The sequence below is a fragment of the Syngnathoides biaculeatus genome, chromosome 12, assembly GCF_019802595.1.
Source record: "Syngnathoides biaculeatus isolate LvHL_M chromosome 12, ASM1980259v1, whole genome shotgun sequence".
In the NCBI taxonomy this organism is placed as follows: Eukaryota; Metazoa; Chordata; class Actinopteri; order Syngnathiformes; family Syngnathidae; genus Syngnathoides; species Syngnathoides biaculeatus.
Window position 1 is genome coordinate 3,137,243 of NC_084651.1, and position 23,589 is coordinate 3,160,831.

At 43.3% G+C, this 23,589-nt stretch overlaps 3 protein-coding genes across 4 annotated transcripts in view; 1 reads left to right on the plus strand and 2 right to left on the minus strand.

The window, feature by feature from the left end:
- Positions 1-2,548, minus strand: part of si:dkey-174i8.1 (arylsulfatase I) — a 49,954-nt gene extending 47,406 nt beyond the window's left edge. Inside the window, exon 1 of the mRNA XM_061836811.1 lies at positions 2,417-2,548. The gene's annotated coding sequence lies outside the window, so the exon portion shown is untranslated. The remainder of the gene's footprint in view (positions 1-2,416) is intronic.
- Positions 2,237-7,875, plus strand: tmem41ab (transmembrane protein 41ab). 2 transcript variants are annotated; one of them, XM_061836817.1, is made up of 5 exons: positions 2,237-2,736; positions 5,643-5,793; positions 5,952-6,113; positions 7,335-7,473; positions 7,565-7,875. In XM_061836817.1, exons 1-5 carry the CDS (start codon positions 2,600-2,602, stop codon positions 7,780-7,782), a joined length of 807 nt encoding a protein of 268 aa, XP_061692801.1. In that variant the 5' UTR covers positions 2,237-2,599; the 3' UTR covers positions 7,783-7,875. The 2 variants fall into 2 exon arrangements, with proteins under 2 accessions (XP_061692801.1, XP_061692802.1); XM_061836818.1 differs by lacking the exon at positions 2,237-2,736 and adding an exon at positions 5,188-5,420.
- An 8-nt stretch (positions 7,876-7,883) lies between these two features.
- LOC133509608 (lysosomal cholesterol signaling protein-like) lies at positions 7,884-23,530 on the minus strand. The gene is made up of 19 exons (XM_061836809.1): positions 23,395-23,530; positions 22,906-23,105; positions 22,584-22,731; positions 20,365-20,494; positions 19,647-19,831; positions 19,324-19,476; positions 19,177-19,244; positions 18,154-18,325; positions 17,895-18,050; positions 16,888-16,971; positions 16,683-16,806; positions 16,516-16,600; positions 15,478-15,565; positions 14,808-15,039; positions 14,657-14,734; positions 14,417-14,577; positions 13,215-13,375; positions 13,002-13,142; positions 7,884-11,947 (listed from the first exon to the last, which is right to left on the minus strand). Exons 2-19 carry the CDS (start codon positions 23,064-23,066, stop codon positions 11,899-11,901), a joined length of 2,376 nt encoding a protein of 791 aa, XP_061692793.1. The 5' UTR covers positions 23,067-23,105; positions 23,395-23,530; the 3' UTR covers positions 7,884-11,898.
- Positions 23,531-23,589: the final 59 nt, after the last annotated feature.

Below are 23,589 nucleotides of genomic sequence, written 5' to 3' on the forward strand. Positions count from 1 at the left end.
AATTCATGCGCACCTCCTCACCTTAATAATCTTAATTGTGCTCGTCGGAGGCATGCAAAAAATCTCGCAGGTGCACCAGGGCGACAACTCAATTCAAGAGCGCTGCAAGTTCTTTTTTGCCCAATGAGAAGTGACGGCTACGCTTGCTCCACACCTCTCTGCTCACCCGCACGCCACCTTTTTATGCTTATGTGGCGAGATTATATTTTTCCAATAATCTGTGCTACTTTCGGGCACGTCGCGTTATTATGCAAGTGTATGTGTAAATACAGATATTAGCTAATGTTAGCTCTCTACGTTAGCTGAAAAAAATAATTACGTCAGGTCACGGGTAAGTGTTTTAGGTGCGAAAGCGGAGAGGTGCGCGTGAGCAGGAAGGTGACTACAAAATGCATCGCGTGCACTCTTGTGAATGGGGGTGCTGGAGAAAAAAAAAAAAAAAGGGGGGGGGGGGTCTAAATCACAGGCAGGACATTTGGCTGTGATCTTGTGGACTGTAATTCTTCTGTAGCTCAGTTTGTTTGATGGCGAGTCGTTAAATTTTATTGTTATGCTTCACCCGCGGGCTAATTAACTCATTTGCTTCACAGTTTAGTGTCCGTCGAAAACGAAACAAAAAAAAAAAAAAGTCGGACAAAATCCGTCGGACAAGCTCGTCTTTGAAGAAACCTTGAGCTGGCCTTCAAATGGATTATTCAAAGCAAATGGCCGACTTCTAATGTATTTTGGGCCATTCTTCTCTATTTGGCATTGCCCATCTGCCTAGTACGGTAATTCCCGGCCTACATTGAAACACGAGATATTTACAAAGAAAGACGGCACACAGAAAGAGTTTAACGCTAGCATGGCGCTAGTGTTAGCACTGTGCTAATGCTAGCGCTAACAGAGCCAGTTAAAATAAAACTTATCGGTAAATATCACTGAGACACGGCAGTCACACAGCAGCAACACGCTAGCACAGCGCTAACAGGGCCGGTAAAAGTCACTTCCTCGGCACATATATCCCACCGGTCTCATTCTTACCTTTTCCGCTGGAGTACCCCCTTGTGGCCATTAGCAAAAAATGCACAAATTAGCGGCATCACCGCATAAGCCGCAGGGTTGAAAGCGTGTGAAAAAAGTCGCGGCTTGTAGGCCAGAAATTACGGTATATGTAATTCAAATTTGGTTGGAATAGGACACGTTTTATTAGGACAGATTCGTCTTTTAAGTACTCCTGGAAGTACTCTGGTCATGCTTGTGATAAATCACCACAGTCTAATTTAATAACACACACTGAAAGCGCTACAATTTCTTTGCAGGTAGCGATTCAATAGATGGGGAAGAGACTGGGGAGGATTTCAAGGAAGAGTCCTGAGAAATGTGAGATGACGACATTTATTATGAAAATTATGATGATGGTGGTTCTATGGAATAGAAGCTTGAGGCAAAATGTGTGAGCTGCAGAGAAAACTAGTGAACATTAAATGGCACTACGAAGTGAAAATAATAGCTAGTGACCCTGGAGTTGTCCATCCATACATTTTCTTCACCGCTTATCCTCACTAGGGTGGCGGGGAGTGCCGGAGCCTATCCCAGCTGTCAACGGGCAGGAGGCGGGGTACACCCTGAACTGGTCGCCAGCCAATCACAGGGCACATTGAGGCAAACTGTTGCACTCACAATCACACCTACGGGCAATTTAGAGTGTCCAATCAATGTTGCATGTTTTGGGGATGTGGGAGGAACGGGTCTGGGATTGAACCCGGGACCTCAGAACTGTGAGGCCAAAGCTTTCCATCTGATCCTCCCACATCCCAAAAACATGCATTCATCGGAGACTCTAAATTGCCTCAAGGTGTGATTGTGATTCCGACTGTTGTAAATCAAACAATGACGTTAATAATGTTTCAAGATATGCACAAATATTTAAATGTACTGGTTTGTGCTCAACTTGTGGAGCATATTATGTGATTAAATAAAGACACTGTCGTATTGTGAATAAGTGATATTGATGCCACAATTGGCAGCTGGTGAATGTAACTAATGATAGGTTAAGTTATTAAGTTACGTTTTCAATAAATGTGGCAACGCTTCACACAGCTCAACTAATTGTCTTTTTTATTGCTCAGACGTGGGTTTTGTTTTTTTCAAATCATCCAAATTTGACAACTCCAATATGTATTGAGACATTTACAAGGCATCGCCCTTTTGCCAACTTGGAACCGTGCCGCCATCTTGCGGCCGCAACCTCCCACTACAACTTGGCCGTCAAGTGGCACTCGACCGGGCGGTTTGAGGGCGTAAATGGCATTAAAACGTCACTGGAGAACCCGCTACACGAACACTGATTCGTTAGAAGGACGACAAAAGAAAAGGGAAGCGACGGCTTACATTGACAGATTCAGAGAGTCCAAAAATCCAAAACGAGTCCTACCAGAGAAAGTTGCAGCTAGCCGGGTGTCACCCGAGCCGTCGCCGTCATCAGTCGCGTGCTCGCCGGTAATGGACACCGAGCCTCCCCGGGGTCGGTGCGTCGTCCAACTGGACCGCACCAAGTCGCCGCCTGCCTCGGGCTCCCTTCGCGCGGCTCGAGACCGACGCAAACCTGCGAGACGACATGCGCTCCCTCGCCGGGCTCGCGGCCACCGTGGCGGCGGCTAGCGTCTACCTCTACGTGCTGTCCACTCACCTGCCGCCGGCGGAAGAGCACTTGAGGCCGGCCTCGCCCGAGGAGAAGGAGCCCCACTATTACAAGTAGGTCAAGTGCGACGGGCAACTCAATTTCATTTTCTTTCTTCATAGTATATTTATTAGTAGCATGGGGAGTAGTTATTAGATTAGTGGTGACTTCCTTTTTTTTTTTTTTTTTTTGGGGGGGGGGGGGGCGTGTTACCCACTAATATTAAATATCATCGTTAATCTGTTCCAACCACCAAAACCAACACATTACTTATTACATATTTTTAAGCAAGAAAGTCAACATATCTCCCTGTACCTGTGGTGGTTCTGTTTGGACATATTATTGAAAGAAAGGAAAAAAGACATGGTAGTATTTGGGAGTTTTTTTTCTTTCGTTTTTAAGTTCCAACCGGTTATTTGTCAAATGCCAGGAAAGTGCTTCAAAATGTTTCGCCCAATGCTGAAGTAGGTTGCGTGCGTTTACACCAGATTTTGTTCTTTTGGAACATCCATCCATCCATTATCTTTGCCGCTTATCCTCACTCGGGTCGCAGGTAGCTCTGGAACCTATCCCAACTGTCAACGGGCAGGAGGCGGGGTACACCCTGAACTGGTTGCCAGCCAATTGCAGGGCACATCGAGACAATCACACCTAGGGCCAATTTTGGAGTGTCCAATTAATGATGCATGTTTTTTGGGATGTGGGAGGAAACCGGAGTGCCCGGAGGAAACCCACGCAGGCGCTGGGTGTACATCCAAACTCCACACAGGCGGGTCTGGGATTGAACCCGCGACATCAGAACTCCGAGGCCAACCAGCTGATCCACCGTGCCGCTTTCTTTTGGAACAACCAAAGTAAAAAAAAAAAAAGAACAGCTGCCCATGTTGCGTAATGTGGGCCTTTAAGGGGTGTGGCCTCGTGTGCAATTTCCAGAGCTTGAATCCGCGCACGATTCTTATTTTTGGGTTTGTCTGTTCAAGAAATTGCTGCAAACGCATCTGCGACCGTGACTCTCCTTGTCCACATGCGAGGGCGTCACGGTGTCTTAATTGCACCGTTTATTTTCACAAAAAATTTTGGCAGAGCAAAAATAAATTAATAAACTCTCTGAAATAACAATACTACAACTCGGAAGCTGGGGAAATCGTGAGTAAAGAAAGTACTTCATTCACCACTATGAGCTCACTAACAAATATTATGTTTTGGGCCAGCTGGGCTGCAATTGTAAAGACTCAAATATGTATCTGTGTATTGTGCTTGTGAAAGGCGCTACGCTTGCAGGGGGCCAGAGCACACGTACACAAACCATTCACACTTACGCGAGGGGGGGGGGGGGGGGCAAGATTTGAACCCTGGAACTCCAAATTGTGACGCAGACATGCCAAGTCATCTTGTGTTAAATCTCAACTGTGTGATGGCCATAAATAGATGTGTGGAGAGGGCAGAAAAACACACTCACAAGTGCTAGAATCCTCCTTGTCAGTAACTTAAGCCCGTGGGCCTTGTCCAGCACCTGCTTGGCCTCTCACCAGCGCCACTTTCCTATTGGTCGTTGGGCCCTGCTGATCTTAAAAAAAAAAAAAACTGGATGGCTCATTGGCGACCGAAACTGAAGTCGCCATCCGCCATCTTGATACTCCCAAAACAACCATGCGTTAATCGCCAGTTTCGTGGCTGTGAGAAAACTTTCCCCAGTTAAGTGAGAAAGATTTACTTGGACACTGTTAAAGTTTGTTTGTAAAGTTTTTTTTTTTTTCTGATGATATTAATTCACTTGAACAAAGTTTTGTTTACGGTTGTTGTCGTTCACTGTTCACTCTCTGCTTCACGTTTTATAGGCCAACAGTTTTTCGCGAAAAAGCGACGTCAATATTTTCCCAAACTTCATCAGTGGATCAGCGAGAAAACACATTTTCAGAGAACTTTTTGAAGAATTTCATCATACACTACTCTGCAAATTGAATTTGATTTTCAAATGCGAGGAAACAAGTTGAGATTTTTTTGTCCGAAATCAGACGTCGCAGAGACAACAAATGAACAATGAGAGTCCTTATGTCCAAATATATATCTAACTGACTGACTTAAAATTTATTATATTATAATTTAAAAATTTTTGCTATGTTATGAAGATAGTGCTTCACAGCATATTTTGGGAAAAGTTGTCACGGAAATGGGGCCCTCGGTAATATGCAAGTTTTCTTGCTGGTCACGGTATTCTGTCTTTCCTTTGCACTCTGCCTTTTTTGGCTTACCAAATCGAATTAAAAATCCTTCATGTTAACAGAACTGAAAAAATGTCAAGCTCACACAACCAGTTTTAATTCTACATGCCAAACTTTGAGGAAAATCACCGCCATAATCCGACCTGTAAACCCCGTCCTCCGCGTGTTTTGGGAGTACCAAGATGGCGGCCAACTGGCTTTAACCTACGGACACTGCTAGATATGTATGCGCTATCCAGTCTTTTTTTTTTGGGGGGGGGGGGTGTCACATGGGCACTGTTATTTCCACGCTTTCGTAAACTGCTTTTCTCCTCGTTGGCAAGTGGACTCTCTTGAGTCGCCGCTTCACAAAAGCGTGTCAAGAACTGAAACGTGTCCTTGTTCATTTTTACTCGCTTCCTTTGCTGTCGGCTCCCAAAATAGTTTCAGTTTCCCAGAACGCAAGACACACAAGCTTGTGTTGCCCGGTGGCGACCGACCAACAAATAAATCATCTAGCTAAAGATACGTGGGCAAGACAGACGAGTGCAATTTATGTACATTATAAAAAAAAAAAATCCAACTTTGACATTTCAAAGCAGTTAATATGGACTATCTTTAGACTGTCGGTCATGGTATTTTAGTCCCGTTAGCTGCGATGAATAAGTATGGGGAAACAATTTGGATAGCATATTTAGTTTTTAATTTTTCCCCATCTTCTCTGTTCAATGCTTTGCCGAACTGATCTCTGAAGTTTGTGGTCTCCCCCCCTTCTCCAGGTTGAAGTTCCCGTCGGACCTGGACGAACTGCGGGAGCTCGCCGAGATGCTCAAATTCTACAAGCAGGAACACCACGGCTACGTCCTGCTGCTCTTTTGCAGCGCGTACCTCTACAAGCAGTCCTTCGCCATTCCCGGGTCCTCCTTCCTGGTGAGACGAAACTCGCTTTTGTCTTTTCAAAAGGTCCGACACGGAACGGGCGGGCTTGAAATCGACCCGTAAATTTGTAGCATTCCGGCTCTCAATCCGGATCCAGTCCACCACCCGAGTCACCGTCCCCTTCGTTTCCTTGTTTTTTCCCGTGTCAGAACGTGCTGGCGGGCGCTATATTCGGACCCTGGGAGGGCCTGGCGCTGACGTGCCTGCTCACCACCACGGGTTCCGCTTTCTGCTACGTGCTCTCGTCCACCTTCGGGAAGCGGCACGTGGTTCGCATCTTCCCGGACAAGGTGGCGCTGCTGCAGAGGAAGGTACGCTTGCTAAGCAGAACCCGCCGGAGCCGATTTCGACTGAGCAATATGAAATTTTGCTAAGCAATGCCTGTTATAAAAAAGTCTAAAGTAGCTACGTGTCATGGGCATGGTCTGGCCACTGCCGTGGACGGAGCTTCCCGTGAGGGGCGTGGCCAGGGCACGGTCTGTGGGCGGTGCCACCTCGGACGTATTTGGGACACTATTGACCTAAGTACTTAAATGGTAAATGTGTCATCGGCATTTGCCAGTTCGTTGCGCATGTTTCACTGCATTCTGGGACACTGTGTGTAAGTGTGGCGCAATCCCTTCTCGCAGAGAGTCTGTGGCTTTTTAGTTTGAGCACGTCTTGTCGCGTTTCTCAGTTTGCCTCATTGTCATTGGACCCCCGTTTATGTTTCTGGACCTTAGCGTTTTTGTGCTTCTACTTGTGTTGGACGGCCCTCTTGATATTGACCTGTTTTTGGAATTAAACCACTCTGAACATTATGCCGTTGCCTGGAAGTCCTGCGTTTGGGTCCGCCCTCGTGCCGCTGGTTCATGACAGAACGAACTGGCCAATGCCGATGACCCATTTCCCATTTTAAGTACTGAGTTAATTAGTGTCCCAAAATGTGACACAGCTGTCCGAGGTGGCACCGCCCAGAGCGGTGGCCTAGCCACGCCCCTCACAGGAAGCACCGCCCACAGCAGTGGCCAGACCATGCCCATGACACTAAACACCTGAAAAGGGACAGAAGTCAGCTGTTTTGGCGCGAAGCAGGCATTTTCGGGGCATTTGGCAAGTTCCAGTGGTCCTTCAAAGACCAACTCGAGTACTTTTTTAAATCAGCCCTCAAAGCCAGTTGCCCTTAGCAACAAGAATCAAGGAGGCATTACCGGAAATCTGCCATTTTGGTGTGCACTGGCTCCGATTCGGCTCATTTTGGCTATTTCCAGCGGTCCTTCACAGATTAACGTCTCAAAGCGAATTGTTTTTGTTTCATTTAATTTCTCATAACATGAAATATGCTAGGCAAGTTTATCATGAGTAAACGCAAACAAAACCAAAAAAAACTCAAGCCGCCATTCCCGGAAATAGAAATTTGTAGCTGCCACTTTTGGGTCATTTTTGCTATTTTTTTCCCCAGGTGTCCTTCACAGAGTCATCTTCGAGATGGCTCAGTATAATCTTCATCATGCTTGCCTTCCCCTCTTTCCCATCTTTTTCCGCCGTGCCAGGTAGAGGAAAACCGTAGCAGCTTGTTCTTTTTCCTCCTCTTTCTGCGCTTCTTCCCCATGACTCCTAACTGGTTCCTGAACATCACCTGTCCCGTCCTCAACATCCCCCTCTCCATCTTCTTCTTCTCCGTTTTAATCGGTGAGTGGGCCCCCTTCATCCACGCGCCACAACCCCCCCACCCCCGGAACACGGCTCCCTTATAACCGTTCCCCTTGGTTTGCGTTTCCAGGTTTGATTCCCTACAACTTCATCTGCGTGCGCACGGGCGCCATCCTCTCCGAGATCCACTCCCTGGACGACATCTTCTCGTGGGCCACGCTGGCTCAGCTGCTGGCCGTCGCGCTGGTGGCGCTGGTGCCAGGCGCGCTCATCAAACGCTACGGCCAAGCTCACCTCAAGGTGGCGAACATGGACGGAACACCGGAGGACGACCCGAAGAGGCGATGACGGCGGGAGGGTGAGGACTTTTCATAGCGGAGGTCTCCCCCGGTGGGCCTCACATCCCACTGTGATCGATCTACAGCGGACCGCCACTATTGACTGCAGACAGGTGGGGCCGACCACGAAGAGTGAACATTTGTGGATAACTGACAACCATTCTAATTTATGATTACGTTGGATAAAATTTTCTTTTTTTTTTTTTTTTGGATTCTAAAATATTTTCAATAAGCAGTGATGTACCACCAATAAGCATCTTCCACACTAAATATGGGTGAATCCCCTCCGACCCCACAAAGAAAACAAATAATCTTGATTTTTTTTTTTTTTTTTTTTTTAATGGTTTGTGATACCAAGTAAAACATTTTTTTTAAAAGTACTTTTGGCTCACCCATATTCTTTCAACATTTTAAAAACACATTTAAGATACAAAGCCGCGTTGAGAGTTTTAATTTGTTGCGTGACTGCACATAACTTAAAACGTGTATCTCAAATCATCTTTTACCATTTAAAATTAAATGCACGTGTCATTTAATCTACAGTAATGCCTCGGTTCTCGAACATCCCCGTTTTTGAACAAATCGGTTTTCAAAGGAAATTTTCAAGATTTTTTTCTGCTTCTGTTTTTGAACGAAAATCGGTACTCGAACGGCCCCGACAAAACCCGGAAATAACTTAATGCACGCGGCGCAAGCAGCTGACCCACACCCGCGACGAGTTCTGTTCTTTTCTATTCGAACGACCCCGCGAAAAAAAAAGGAAATGACATAACGCGCACGGCGCAACCAGTGCACTTTTGTTATTCTGTATAACGCAGCCTCTGTACACAGACGTGTCCCGGGAGTGACTTTTGTTTTTCTTCATATTGAGGACGACCGTATTAACCCCCAATCATGGCTCCAAAGAAGGCAAGTTGCTTGTTTGAAGTTATTCTGCACTTTTGTTCATAAAAAAAAGTTGACAAGGCCGCTACAGATACGGCAATGGACTCACTCTCAGCCTAGCGTACTCTACTACTAAAGCATACATTTTGAGCAAAAAATGTATATATTTCTTCAATTATTTTATTATATAAAGTATTTAAACTATACATGTATTTCTGGTATGCTGTTTCATATCAGGAAAAGCTAAAAAAAATGCTTTAAAAAGCTTAATTTTTTAGGCTTGGAACACATTATTTATTTTTCCATTCATTGTAATGGGAAACATCGATTCGGTTTTCGAACAAATCACTTCTCGAACCGTTTTCTGGAACGGATTGTTGTCGAGAACCGAGGCGTCACTGTACTCCCGACCGCCTGGCGTGGGGCAGTACAATCACCACTGCATTTACTCATTAAGGTGCTCTAAAATTTGTTTTATGCAGAGGATAAAGAATATATGCCTGATAAGTATAATATCTGTTGCTTCACTGTTGGTTTAAAGCCATCTTTTTTTTCCCCCCCCCCATTGTTAAAAACATCATTTTGGGCTGCTAGAAAGGATTCATGTCAAATTATGCAAGGTAAAATCCGAATAAAAGCCATATTTTTACCAACAGCTGTTATACACAATTTCAGCTCCTTCAACTGCACTGGTGTACCTAATGAAATGGGATTTTGAGTGATGTCATCTTTATGTTGGACATCCAGCACAATAATAGCAATCGTTGTTGAGTTTTTAACTTTATAAAGTTTCAAGCAAAGATGATTTGAAACTAGCTGTTTACAGGCTGTCTACAGTCATGATCTTTTATGTTGTTTCACTACGTTCTACGGGAAGCACTTGGGCGTCTTAATCGTTTATTGACAGTAACAGTTTTCTATTATAATCTTTGTTTGTCGTTCTCTTCCTTTTTGACCAATTTTTGGAACCGTTTAAAAAAAAAAAAGGTTTCTGTAAGTCATTACTTTGTTTATTTAAAGTCCACGTCAAGGCCAACGGATAATAAAACTCAGCTATTTAAAAACTCTTTATTCTCGTGCAATATGTCCACATCATGCGCATACACACACAAATACACACTTCACATTGTCGGAGATCACGTGCCATCAGTAAACAGTTTAAAGACACACAATGATATTCATATTTTTAGATATACTGGTGGGGGACCATGAGCGGTATATGTGCCATTTTCTTGAAACAGTGATTTGGATTAAATTCTAAAAAAAAAAATAATCATAAATAAATGGGAAGTCACGTTTAAAGATGTTTTTTTTTTTTGTAGGAGCAGCATTTAACCTCACAATAAAAGAAACGAGCAGCTTAATGTGAGGAAATGGACAGTACAGTAGCTGAATTTGTCCAGTGCTTTCAAATAAAAACATATTTATAACAAAAGCAGATAGGGGGGGTGGGGGTCGGGGAGCATTTTGGGAGGGGGGGAGTCGGCCTCAAAAGTCAAACAAAACTTGAGAGTTCAAAACGAGTGACTGGCGGCTGATTCATTCATTTATTACAGATATTTATTAGATTTCAATTTTATTATTTAATTCATTAAATTGACTGATTGATATATTTTTTTTATAAAAACAGATTTTCAGTATTTTTAATTATTTTTGTAATTTTAGTATTTCAAGTTTTCATTTGTGTTGATTTTAGGACAAAGTATTGTCCAAATGAACTAATTGACTTTTTTTTTTTATAGCATTCAATTTATTTCATTTATTTTCAATATATTCTTATTTCATGCATTTCTTGACTTGAAATGAAAATAACGCATAAAAGGACCACTCACAGAGGTTTTCATTTGCAATCAATAACGCAGTGCATAATTAAATATCAACTTGTGCATATTTTAACAAAGGAGAACGCCACAAAATCACAAGTGCAACTATCGAGCTGAAATATGAAATATAAAAACACGTTTGTCCTGTTTCATTAGCAGCAAAAAATGCTTTTTTCAAGAGATGACAATGCCTAACTGCCATCAGAAGTATTTCTCCAACAATAAGTTAGATATAACTTCAATACTTATAAGTGCTCGTCTTTTTCGATTCTCACGAACTGAAATATCCACACCAAAATGTTACAAACGGATCCAATTTTGACACAGTACACTTAAGGGAAAACTTTCTATTTGGCAAAAGGAAACAATTATTTTTCCTTTGAAGCAGATATATTTTTTGTTCATGTAAATCCCGTAAGCCCTATTATGTGTTGGGCCAGAAATAGGTTTACTTTTCAAAATGTTTGTTTTCTTGATTGATGATACATTTTTATTCAATATTGCAATCTTAAATTGATGTTTTTTAAAATTTGCGATGTAGTTGTGATTGTTTCAGTTTTGTTACTCATTTTTATACCGCTTTTATATGTAGCATTGTTGATGACTCACTCATTTGTTAATTTTATTGATGTTCAGTTTATGATATCATAAATGGATTCGTTGTATCGATTCAACTGCCAAGCTGCGCCCCTTCAAAGACACACAGTGACATCTGGTGGCTCTTTTCTGCATAAAATACACCATCCTCCGCTTATCCTCACAAGGGTTGGAGGGCGCATGGAAACAAACAGTTTCCACTCACAATCACACCTAAGGGTAATTCAGAGTATCCAATTAATTCGTACAATAAACTATTTTGAAAATTGTTAGATGGATTGATGCGCTTCCATTAAGCATTACTATCATTGTTCTACTGGATCTACAGCATCAGGAAAAGCCTTCTAGAACATCTGAACTTTGTCCGGGACCAAGCAGAGGCAGATGTGTGCTGACTCCGAATTCCAAATTGAGTTTGAATATGATCGATTAATTCTGAACATAGCTGCATCTCCAATTATAAGAGGGTGTGCACACTTATGCAACTTTTTTTTTTTTTGGTCAACTTTCCCTCTCAAAAAGATCTTGTAAGGTCCTGCCATTTGAACAGGGGTGCATATACTTTATATCCAAAGAAGTTAATGTTGTGTCCGTACAGTGCGGTAGAAATAAAAATTATAAAAATTAAAATACCGTGTCAGTCGATTTGGAGATGACCGACAGGTGTGAGTGAAGTGCAAGTCAATTCAGCGAGCATCGCGAAGGACGGAAGAAGCGCACCTGAAGGCACTTTTAGAGGGCGGGTGGACGTCATGGTGGTCGTTGCCTTTCTGTAGGCATCAGGTCGACGTCGTGCTGGTGTCGGCGGTCCTCGGGCGATGTCACAGCAGCGATTCGCCGGCTGGAGCGCTCGCACTCTCTCCTGAGCCACTGCGGATGAGAGAAAGAGAAAAGGAATAGAATGAAGGCGGGGTGGGGGGGCGCAAAGAAGAAGTGCAAAAAAATGGCGGACGGAAGAAAAACAAATGCGCTTGAGACCCCCTTTCCAGTGTCTGGAAAAGTGAAGCTAAAGTATTAAAAAAAAAAAAAAAAAAATCAGGTGTCTTGAATTAACAATACTAGCAGACTGAAAGTAACAATAACTTGAATTTAAAAGTTCTCTAAAAATGTAATCAAGAATGACGAGTAAGTTCTCACTTCAAGGAAACTGATTAAAAAATAAATGCTTTTTATACAATTGTAATGTACACTAGTCCATATCATTTTCACGTTTTAAAATTTAAAATGTAAATAAATATTTCGTATAGTCAAGATATATTATGTAAATAATTTGTTTATAAAATTTTTAATGTATTTTTTTATTTTTATTGTATGTACTTAACTGATTATTTAGATTTTTTTTTTACAAATCAGATTCAATTTATTATATCTATTTCTGACATGTCAGAATAAATTACATTTTCATGTTATTTTACTTTCATCTTTCAAGTAAAGATAATTATTGAAATGTTTTTATTTATGCATGCATTTTCTTATGATTAAATATAAATTAATAAATATATAATAATTCATTAACTAATACACATGGTTAGTTTAGATCTATTCTGACTCAAGGAATTGAGTCATTATATTGATGTGTTTTACAATTTCACAATGTCCTTATTGTATGCATTTCTTAATTATTGTCAATTTAGTACAATTCCACTTTTATTTTTAGCTTTACAGCCTTGATGATTAAAAATAAATGTAGTCCTCCGATATGTTCCTTTGACCTGTACCATTTGTTTATTTATTGCTTAAGTATGAACCGAGAGAGAAACGTAAGGCAATGTCCACACAAATGTTTTTTAGATGCAATTGTAAAAAAAAAAAATAGATATATATATATATATAATAAATAATAATCCATGTTTGTGTTTGCGATCAGCAATAAAAATGCAGAGCACCAAAGTTGAGTTTATTTCAGTCTATTTTGGGACCGTACCTGCGCGGATGTAGCAGCCCTCGGACGCAGCGCTCTTCGTGGTAGCGCACAAACTGCGTGCAGGTGAGCCGGACCTCCTCGCGGGCTCCTCCCGCCGGAGCGCTCCCGTCCGCGTCCCGTCCCCGCCATAGCGCCGACAGCCTGCCGGCAGCGCGGCGGTCACGCGAAAGCCACGCGTCGGCGGCCGTCTGGCGGCGGCGGCGCTACGCTCACCTCCTCTTGAAGGGCACGATGATGAGGTGGCGGTCCAGGCCGAAGATCCCGAAGGAAAGGAAGCCTTGGCCGTAGTTGGCCACGGCGCAGAAAAACTGAAGCTCCAAGTACAGACGCCCGGGGTCTTTGTTCAACAACCACCACAGGCAGCTCGACAGGTTCTACACGTACACACACAAAAAAAAAATTATCACGTAACAGTAGATGTATGTTCTTGTGAAATCAAATGAAAAAAAAAATTGGAGCACAAAACAAAAATTCTACATTTGCAAAAACTACGAAACAATATAAAATGATAGACCCCCCCCCCATAAAAAAGAGACTTGTAAGTGAATTCTGGCTGCTCAAAAGAATGATAAAAACTTTTCTGAGCATTTTTTCTGAGCCACTTATCCTCACAAGGGTCACGGGAATGCTCGAGCCAATCCTAGCGAACTTTGGGCAAGAGGAACTGGATGCTAGCCAATCACTGGGCACACATTTAAACATGCGGGCAATTTAGAGTCCTCAATTCATGGATGTTTTGGGGGATGTGGGATGAAACCGGAGTGCCCGGAGAAAAGCCACGCAGACACGGGGAGAACATGAACCCCGGTCCTCAGAAATGTGAGACAGATGCTCTAACCAGTCCGCCACAATTATAAATCTATCCATCCATCCATTCATTTTCTTTGACGCATATCCTCACGAGTGTCGGGGGAGTGCTGGAGCCTATCCCAGCTGTCAACGGGCAGGAGACGGGGTACACCCTGAACTGGTTGACAGCCAATCGCCGGGCGCATCGAGACAAACAGTTTCCACTCACAATCACACCTAGGGGCAATTTAGAGTTTCCAATTAATGTTACATGTTTTTGGGCCGCGGGAGGAAACCGGAGTGGCCGGAGAAAAGCCACGCAGGCACGGGGAGAACATGCAAACTCCACACAGGCGGGGCCGGGATGGGACCCGGGTCCTCAGAACTGTGAGGCCAACGCTTTACCAGCTGTTCCACCGTGCCGCCCAATTATAAATCAATATAGAAAAATAATTTTCACTGCTAGCAACTCATTTCTAATTTAGTTAAAAATCAAGAAACAACAATCAAATGCGATAAAGTTTCAATACATAGAATCAAAATCTGAAATAAATCATGTAACCATCAAATAAAAAGTCATCGAAAATATTTGATATTGTAAAGATAAAATTTGATTTGGTTCTCACCGCGAGCAGGCTGACAATAAGCAGGAGACAAAGCAGAACGTGCCTGACGGTCTGCTTGTCATCCGCGGCTTGTCGAGGCTCCGGTGCTGTTAAGTTCGGCGGGTGTTCTACAGAGGTCCAACTCTGCTGCTGCTCCCCGTCGCACAGCGCCGCCGTGTGGCCTGCAGAAGACATCGCACCAAATATCATCACCTGATGGGAGTCAACTATAAACAACACTACAAACAACGTTCTTCTTGCCTGTGTTGTTGCCATGGTTTCTCTGCGTGCTTGTGATCATATCCGGCATGCACTGGAGCGGAGGAGGCGTGTGGCGGTCTAAAAATAATTCTCAATCAGTAACACTGAATGATCCTCGCCGCCCCCCGACCAAAAAAAAAACCTGTGTTACCCGAGTTCATACTGCACGCAGAAGGTGAAATTTCCGCTAACTGCTGTGCTTGTTGTTGCAGTGGGTCTTCCACGCCGCCAGGGGTCCTCGGCTGCTCTTCGCCGGAGGCGGGTAGCGCCGCAAGACTCAGGATGTGGTAGCCCCTCTGCTGTTGGTCTCCCTGGCTGAGGCCCATCAGGGAAACGGCAGCCAGCGTCAGGCTGACCGCCAGCACCGCCGCCGTGCTGATAATCTTCAAATAAAAATAGACACTGAGTCGGATTATATCAAATGACTGAAATGTTTCATTTTTGAGACAATTGAGTCCTTTTTTTTTCGTTTTTTTTATTCAAGCGATGATCACGATACACAGTTTGAATGTATTAATTGATTCTCTGCGTAACACTCGAGGGAGCCTTCACACCACACCTTGTTTCCAAGTTTTATTGTTTTTTTTTTTTTGTTTTGTTTTTTTTTAAATCAAGAACTTAATATTCATTCCCGACCTACAGAGCGCACCTGGTTATAGGCCTCGGTACACAGAAAGAGTTTAATGCTAGCGTGGCGCTAGCATTAGCGCGGGGCTAGCGTTAGCGTGGTGCTAGTGCTACCGCAGGGTCGAAAGCGTGTGAAAAAAGTTGCAGCTTGTAGGCCGGAAATTACGGTAATGTGAGCAAAAAGCGTTCCCTACCTGGGCTTTGCTGTAGAAGAAAGCAGAGTCAATGGAGTCGGTCCTCTGGCCTACTAAGAAAAGACCTCCCACCACAAAGAAAGGAACCCTGCGATGATAACAACAGTGCAGTGGTCAAAGTGTCCACAAATATGTAACACTCTCCAACACAAAAGGGATTTGTGATTATTGCCACAAGATATGACTATTTGGAGAGTTCAATTATTCAAAACAAACAAACCACCTACACATGAGACTCAGCAGCTAGCATACTCGCCTAAATGACGCACTACTACACGTTGACATCACACACAGGCAAATGATTATCCGGAGTAGCACTTTTCAAACGGTATTATGTCATTTAAACTCACCTTTTTGGCATTTCACAAAATAATAAATATCAAACAGACAGAAACAGGGAAGTATTAGCGAGATCTGACCACATATTTCATTGCTTTGGCCACACCACAAATCAGTGACTATCCACATTTTCACAAAATCATGGCGGATAAAAGTCGTCAACCTCACTTTTGCCACACATCCCTGAAGTTTAATGTCAAACTAGACCCCCCCCCAAAAAAAAAAAATAAAAATAATTACCATGTATTTAAAATAACCGAATACTGTAGTTAAGCCCCCTTTGTCTGATAGCTCGATGCTAATGCTAACGCACCAGACAGGTTAACGTATAGCCTCTATGCCAGCTCTGCAACACTTTAAGCAATGGATGATTGATATAATATAACAGTACTCACACGTACATAAGTCTTTACCCCCTGCACACAAAAAAAACCACTGCTATTACTGCAGTTTATAGTCACTTAATTGAGCTGTGAAACATTATTATTATTATGATTATTATTATGAATGCTGTTGTATTGTCACAGACACCAGGAAAAGCCAAATTGAATTTTTGTGGAAAGGCTTAAGGGAATTTCCATTCATTTCATTGGGGAAAGACAATTTAAGATACAATCTGTTTGTGTCATTTTAGGACAAAAAAAAAAAAAAAATCCTTGTTTTTTTTAAATGTTTTGTTTTTTTTGCTGTGGAACTCACCCCCAGCCGAGAACCATAAAAATGGCCGGCCGCAGCCTGAGCAGATCATCTCTGCTGGTCAGAGCCAAACACAGCGGGATTAAACCTAAAAGTCCAATAGAGGAGAGACCAGGCGGTTAGCATGCGGATTAACGACGCCGCACAAACGCGCGGACGTGCACACTCGCCCGTCCAAATGTACGTGCTGTACAGAGAGCCGTAGAGCAGCGCGAACGCCAGCATTTTGCCCGTCAGATTATCCTCTTCTCTGGCCAGGAAGTTCCACAGGATCATGCTCACACACACCAAGAACTGGAAAAAGGACAAACGGCATCCGGTTACGGGACGAAACTCCCAAGGCGACACGTCTCAAAAGGTTTGGTCCAGACTGACCTGAGCCAGGAAGAGATTTAAGGAGAAGAGGTGAGGAAGACGCTTGAACTTCCCGCTGAGCAGCATCACAGCGATTGTCCAAACCTGACGGAATATACGATCCAATCTTAACATTCATTTAACCTTTGTGGGGACCAAATTGTTCATTTTTTTTTTCATCCACATTCCCTCATATCAGCAATAAAATGAACAAATAAATGTAATTAAAATGAACAATGTGACTTTAAATGTTTTTTTTAAAAGTACAAGCAAATGTAGGGATAACTATAAATTTACACAATTAAAAAGTTTTCCTCTTCACAATTTTTTTTAAAACCATACAGGATTATAAAATAGGTAACTCAAAAACAAAAAAAAATTCTAAAATCATTTAATAATGATACCTAATGAAATGAATAGATATTTAGAACATTTCAATATGTTTTAATTCAAAAAACACATTCCAAAGCAAAAACAAAATTTAACAAATAAACTTATGAACGAATACGATTAAATAAATGAGTAAAAAATAAAATGAAATAAATCTACATATAAAACACTGTTTAAAAAATAAATTACTAAGTTATGCTCACAGTTTTGAAGATTGTATGATGTAACTTTTTGGTTGTAAAATTAGAGTAACCCTGTTGCAAATAATTTGGAAATATTACTATTGTAACATTATTATTATGATGAATATTACAAATAAAGTAACAAAAAGTACTTTGCAATAAATGAATAAAATGACAACACTGGTGACCCATTCTAAATATGTATTCTATTTCAATTGAAACTTCTTTTTCTTCTTTTCCTTTTGGTTTGTCCCGTTAGGGGTCGCCACACTGTGCCATCTTTTTCCATCTAAGCCTATCTCGTGCATCTTCCTCTGTCGTTTGCACTTTCTTTCAGCTTGAAACTTAAGTTTTGTAACTAAATTTGTCACTAAGTTCCTAAGGCGGGTTGAATACATGTTGGGATCTAAACCAAATGTGTAATGTCCTTGTTAGTCTGGTGCCTCGCCGACGTACCAGCGCCAGCAGGCAGACGACGCTGATGTCGAAGCTGACGTTTTGAAGCTCGGCCACCAGAGGCGCCGGGTCCATCAGCGGGATGGTCAGCAGCCAGGCCGACACGTACATGATGGGCGCGGACAGGAACGTGCTGACGACCATGCCCGACGTCACCTGGCCGGCGACGGCGCAATAAAAAGTGAACGCTTAACGACGTGAGCGACTCGATGCCCCCCCCCCCCCCCCCCACTCCCCCACCAGCCCCTCGGCTACTCACCACCTCCAGCTCCATGCCGTAGTGTCCGGCGTAGATGGCCACGCTGGGCGCCGTCGGGAAGACGCCGTACAGGAAGGCAAAGTTGGACAGGCTGGTGTGGTTGGCGCTGGTGCTGTTGACGCCCACGTCCAAAATGTCCATCAAGTCCTTGCAGAACAACGGCATCAGCAGACTGACGGAATCAAATTGAAGAGGTCCGGCGCCATTCACACAAAAAATGGAATGGCTTTTGCGATTCAATGACATCAAAGACCGCAAATATACTATAGATATTAATATACTAAATATATACATTAGCTTTAACCTGTAAAATTAAATTTTTTTAATTACATAATTCACAAAAAAATGGAAATGCTTTTGCATGTGAACTTTATATTATTATATATATTATTATTCAAATGAGTTATTATTAATCAAATATTTTATCTGGATGAATAGCATGGTAGTGTTCTCAATTTTTATTGTATTTTTTTGTTGAGAATCATTCAAATTAGTATTATTTATTATTATTTAATTCAATGCAGTGCACGGATAAATAAATATTAGTGCTGTAAAGTTGAAGGTACTTTCTAAATTTCTAAATATATTTCTTCATATAAAAGATTGTGATATTGGAGGTGTTAATTTCCATGTAATTTAGTTATTTTGAGTTTTATTATAATTAAACATTGCCATTTTAAATTCAATATAGAAATGTGATATTGGTGCTGTTAATTTGTAAGCAAAAACACTTATGATTTCAAATTTCACTCCATTTGATTTTTAGTCATTCAAACTATGAAATGAATTGAGGGAAAGGTAATATTGGTGCTGTAAATACTCATGTAATGTGATTATTATCATTATTAATAAATATAAAAAAGCCCATCAAATTAAAAAAAAAAAAAACTGAATTGAGTTCCCAAAAAGTGGTGATTTTGTCGAAATTAAAACGACTTAAAGGATTAATGTGCTTTACAGTACTGTATGTCCTTCTCATTTTTCTACAATTGTGATTATCTTGTACAATGAATTTCCACTCACAGTTTGGCGGTGATGAGAAGAATCAACGCAACGCCGGTGTCTCGTGTCAATTTCCTCAGCTGACCAACCTGCGACGCAAAGATGAATTTCCTTCGGTCATGTCCTCCCAAAATATGCATCATACGCGCAAAATAAAAGTGACGCGACCATGGTGAGGCCCAGGTAGAACAAAGCCGCCCCGCCGAACGAGTTGGCCAGGCCGTCGATGAACTGGGACAGCACGTCGGGGATCTTCCGGCCCAGCGCAAAGTGCGAGGCGATGCCCACGACCACCATGAACACGATCGGGTTCTTGAACACCTGCAGAACACAATTTGAGAGTTTTAAGCATGTGGTGGGAACGTCGACTTTTGGGTTTGAAGTGGCCTTTCGGGCTAATTCGGGACATTCCCACGGCCCTTCAAAAATGAACATCTCCAACTGCAACGCGGAAGATTCAGCATAGATCGCGAGCGACAGCGACGTGGTACCTGTAGCGCCACGACCGCCGGCACCCGCGCCGTGCTCCGCTGCCCGGGACGGTCGGTCCGCCTCCGCCACCTCTGCACCTCGCACAGCGCGAAGCCGACGGGATTGAGCAGCATGAGCGACACGGGGGCCACCAGGTAGATGTACTGCAGGTACTCCGGGTACGTGCTCCGATACAAAGCCTCCACTGGGGGAAAGATGACTTGTTAGGAAGAACGTGCGTGCCGTAATTCCCGGCCTACATAGCGCACCTGATTATAAGCCTCACCCGGTACATTTGTAAAGGAAATTCCATTTGGTACGTAAATAAGCCGCAGCTGTGTAAAACCCGCAAGAGCCCACATTGATAAAACACGAGATATTTACAAAGAAAGACGGTACACAGACAGTTTAACGCTGGTGCCGCCGCGCTAACGCTAACGGTAAAAGGCCCGGTTAAAAAAAACGTACCAGTAAACATCACAGAGAAACGGCAATAGCACGCTAGTGCAGCTTTAACAAAGCCGGACCGGTAAAAGTCACTTCCTCGGCACACATATTCCACCGGTCTCATTCTTACCTATTCCGCTCGAGTGCCCCGTTGCGGCCGTTAGAAAAAAATGCACAAATTAGCCGTATCACCGCATAAATCGCATGGTTTAGGCATTGTGAAAAAAGTCGCAGCTTATAGGCCGGAAATTAAGGTACTACAACTGTTTGTGTGTTTACGCCGGAACTCACCTATGGGATAACCCAAGGCAAAGTCGTTGCTTTGCGTGGCGAAGATGGCGTACAGGCCGGCTTTGCCGTACCTGTTTTCCGGACTGGCAACCATGAGCGTGAGCATGCACACGAGCGCGAACACGGCCACCTGGACACACAATATGTTATGAGAGCCGGCCCACCGCACAGTTTTATGTGTGTACTAGCTAACTTCTTCTTCTTTTCCTTTCTGCTTGTCCCGTTAGGGGTCGCCACAGCGTGTCATCTTTTGCCATCTTAGCCTATCTCCTGCATCTTCCTCTCTTAACACCCCAACTGCCCTCACGTCTTCCCTCACCACATCCATAAACCTTCTCTTTGGTCTTCCTCTCGCTCTTTTGCCTGGGAGCTCCATCCTCAGCATCCTTCTACCAATATACTCACTCTCTCGGCTCTGAACATGTCCAAACCATCGAAGTCTGCTCTCTCGAATCTTGTCTCCAAAACATCCAGCTTTGGCCGTCCCTCTAATGAGCTCATTTCTAATCCTATCCAACCTGGTCACGCCGAGCGAGAACCTCAACATCTTCATTTCTGCCACGTCCAGTTCCGCTTCCTGTTGTTTCTTCAGTGGCACCGTCTCCAATCCGTACATCATGGCCGGCCTCACCACTGTTTTGTAAACTTTGCCCTTCATCCTAGCAGACACTCTTCTGTCACATAACACACCAGACACCTTTCGCCAGCTGTTCCAACCTGCTTGGACCCGTTTCTTCACTTCCTGACCACACTCTCCATTGCTCTGTATTGTGGACCCCAAGTATTTGAAGTCGTCCACCCTCGCCATCTCTTCTCCCTGTAGCCTCACTCTTCTTCCCCCTCCACTTTTCTCATTCACGCACATATATTCTGTTTTACTTCGGCTAATCTTCATTCCTCTCCTTTCCAGTGCATGTCTCCATCTTTCCAATTGTTCCTCTGCATGCTCCCTGCTTTCACTGCATATGACAATATCATCTGTGAACATCATGGTCCAAGGGGATTCCAGTCTAACCTCATCTGTCAGCCTATCCATTACCACTGCAAACAGGAAGGGGCTCAGAGCTGATCCCTGATGCAGTCCCACCTCCACCATACATGCCATCATACATGTCCTGTACTATTTTAACATACTTCTCTGCCACACCAGACTTACGCATGCAGTACCACAGTTCCTCTCTTGGTACTCTGTCGTAGGCTTTCTCTAGATCCACAAAGACACAATGTAGCTCCTTCTGACCTTCTCTGTACTTTTCCACTAGCATCCTCGAGGCAAATAATGCATCTGTGGTACTCTTTCTAGGCATGAAACCATACTGTTGCTCTCATATACTTAATTTTGACCTGAGTCTAGCCTCCACTACTCTTTCCCATAACTTCATTGTGTGGCTCATCAACTTTATTCTTCTATAGTTCCCACAGCTCTGAACATCCCCTTTTATTCTTAAAAATGGGAACTCGAACACTTTTCCTCCATGCTTCAGGCATCTTTTCGCCCGCTAGTATTCTGTTGAATAAGTTGGTCAAAAACTCCACAGCCATCTCTCCAAATTGCTTCCATACCTCTACCGGTATGTCATCAGGACCAACTGCCTTTCCATTTTTCATCCTTTGTAGTGCCTTTCTGACTTCCCCCTTAGTAATCATTTCCACTTCCTGGTCCTTCACTCTTGCCTCTTCAACTCTTCCTTCTCTCTCATTTTCTTCATTCATCAACTTCTCAAAGTATTCTTTCCATCTATTTTGCACACTACTGGCACCAGTCAACACATTTCCATCTCAATCCTTAATCACCCTAACCTGCTGCACATCCTCCTCCACACGTTTTGGGAGTAACAAGATGGCGGCGATCTGAATTCGACCAATCGCTACATATGTATGTGCTATTCAGTCTTTTTATAGATGGATAGATAGATAGATAGATAGATAGATAGATAGATAGATAGATAGATAGATAGATAGATAGATAGATAGATAGATAGATAGATAGATAGATAGATAGATAGATAGGGCCCACAAAAGCAAACATGTCCATCTACTTGGTCAAATCTGTTCAAAAATGACGAATAGTAACACGGAGAGATAACTACCAATAACTTTCCTTTATTTCAGGCACAAAAACTAATTATTCATCCACTTTTTGTTCGTACCGGTATGTAATACGGCGAGGCGATGATACATTCGCATGGCTACAAAGTCGTGGAGGGTTTGACGCTGACCTTGGCTAACAGGACGCTCCACAGGAAGGACCAGATGACGTCGCCCAACTCCAGCAGCACCATGTTTTTGAACAGCAGAGCCGGGAGGGCAAATTTCGACACAAAGTTTCCCAGACCCTTCGCCTGGTTCTCCGTGATCACGTCCGCCCTGGGAGAAAAGAAAAGCCCTCGAGTTCACATTCATGTGTATCGTTTTGTTTTCTTTTTTTTTTTTATTATTTTGGAGCTTTTTAAGGGGCTCCAGCACTCCCCGCGACCCTTGCGAGGATAAGCGGGTAAGAAAATGGACGGATGGATACACATACATAATTTGAAATCGCACCTGCCGGCTATGTATCCGCACAGGATGATGCCAAAGCACTCGAGCAAGGCAGGGAACAGCTTGTCGATGGACATGTGAGGCCCTGCGGCACCGGGGCTCGACGGGGAGCTATGGGAGATGTTTCTCCCGTGGATGAGCACGTATCTGCCGGCTGTCTCCATGGCGACGGCCGGGGCTCCTGTGGAAGAGCGACGAACACCCTGGTGGAAGAAGATGAACGAGAAGTGAGCTCCGTTAGCGCACTTTCAGTCCTCTCGGTCATTAACGAGAGGGTAAAACGCCAGTTGTCAAATGAAACTTATTCCATTTTAAATATGTGAAAACCTTTTAACGGAACTCCATAAAAGGAGCTAGCCCGTTCTCACCCCCATTTAGCTGCTCCACGCTCATGCTAAAAACAACAAGTCCTAGCGACGTTCGCAGCGTCGATTTATCTTTATTTTAAGAATATGGCACATCATATCGCGTCTAGAGGTTCTATATTCTTACCTTTGTTACCTAAATCACCATCTTGCCCGTGGACTGTCCCGCGAGGTGTCAAGGTTTATTTTTTCGGGCGAGCAGGAGTGGAGATTTCTGAATCTGACAGCTGAAAGTGATTGACAGGCAAGTGAACCAATCAGAGGGGGGAAATGAATCCTCATAACTCGGTGACGATAGGGCGTGGCGAGGGGGGGGGACATT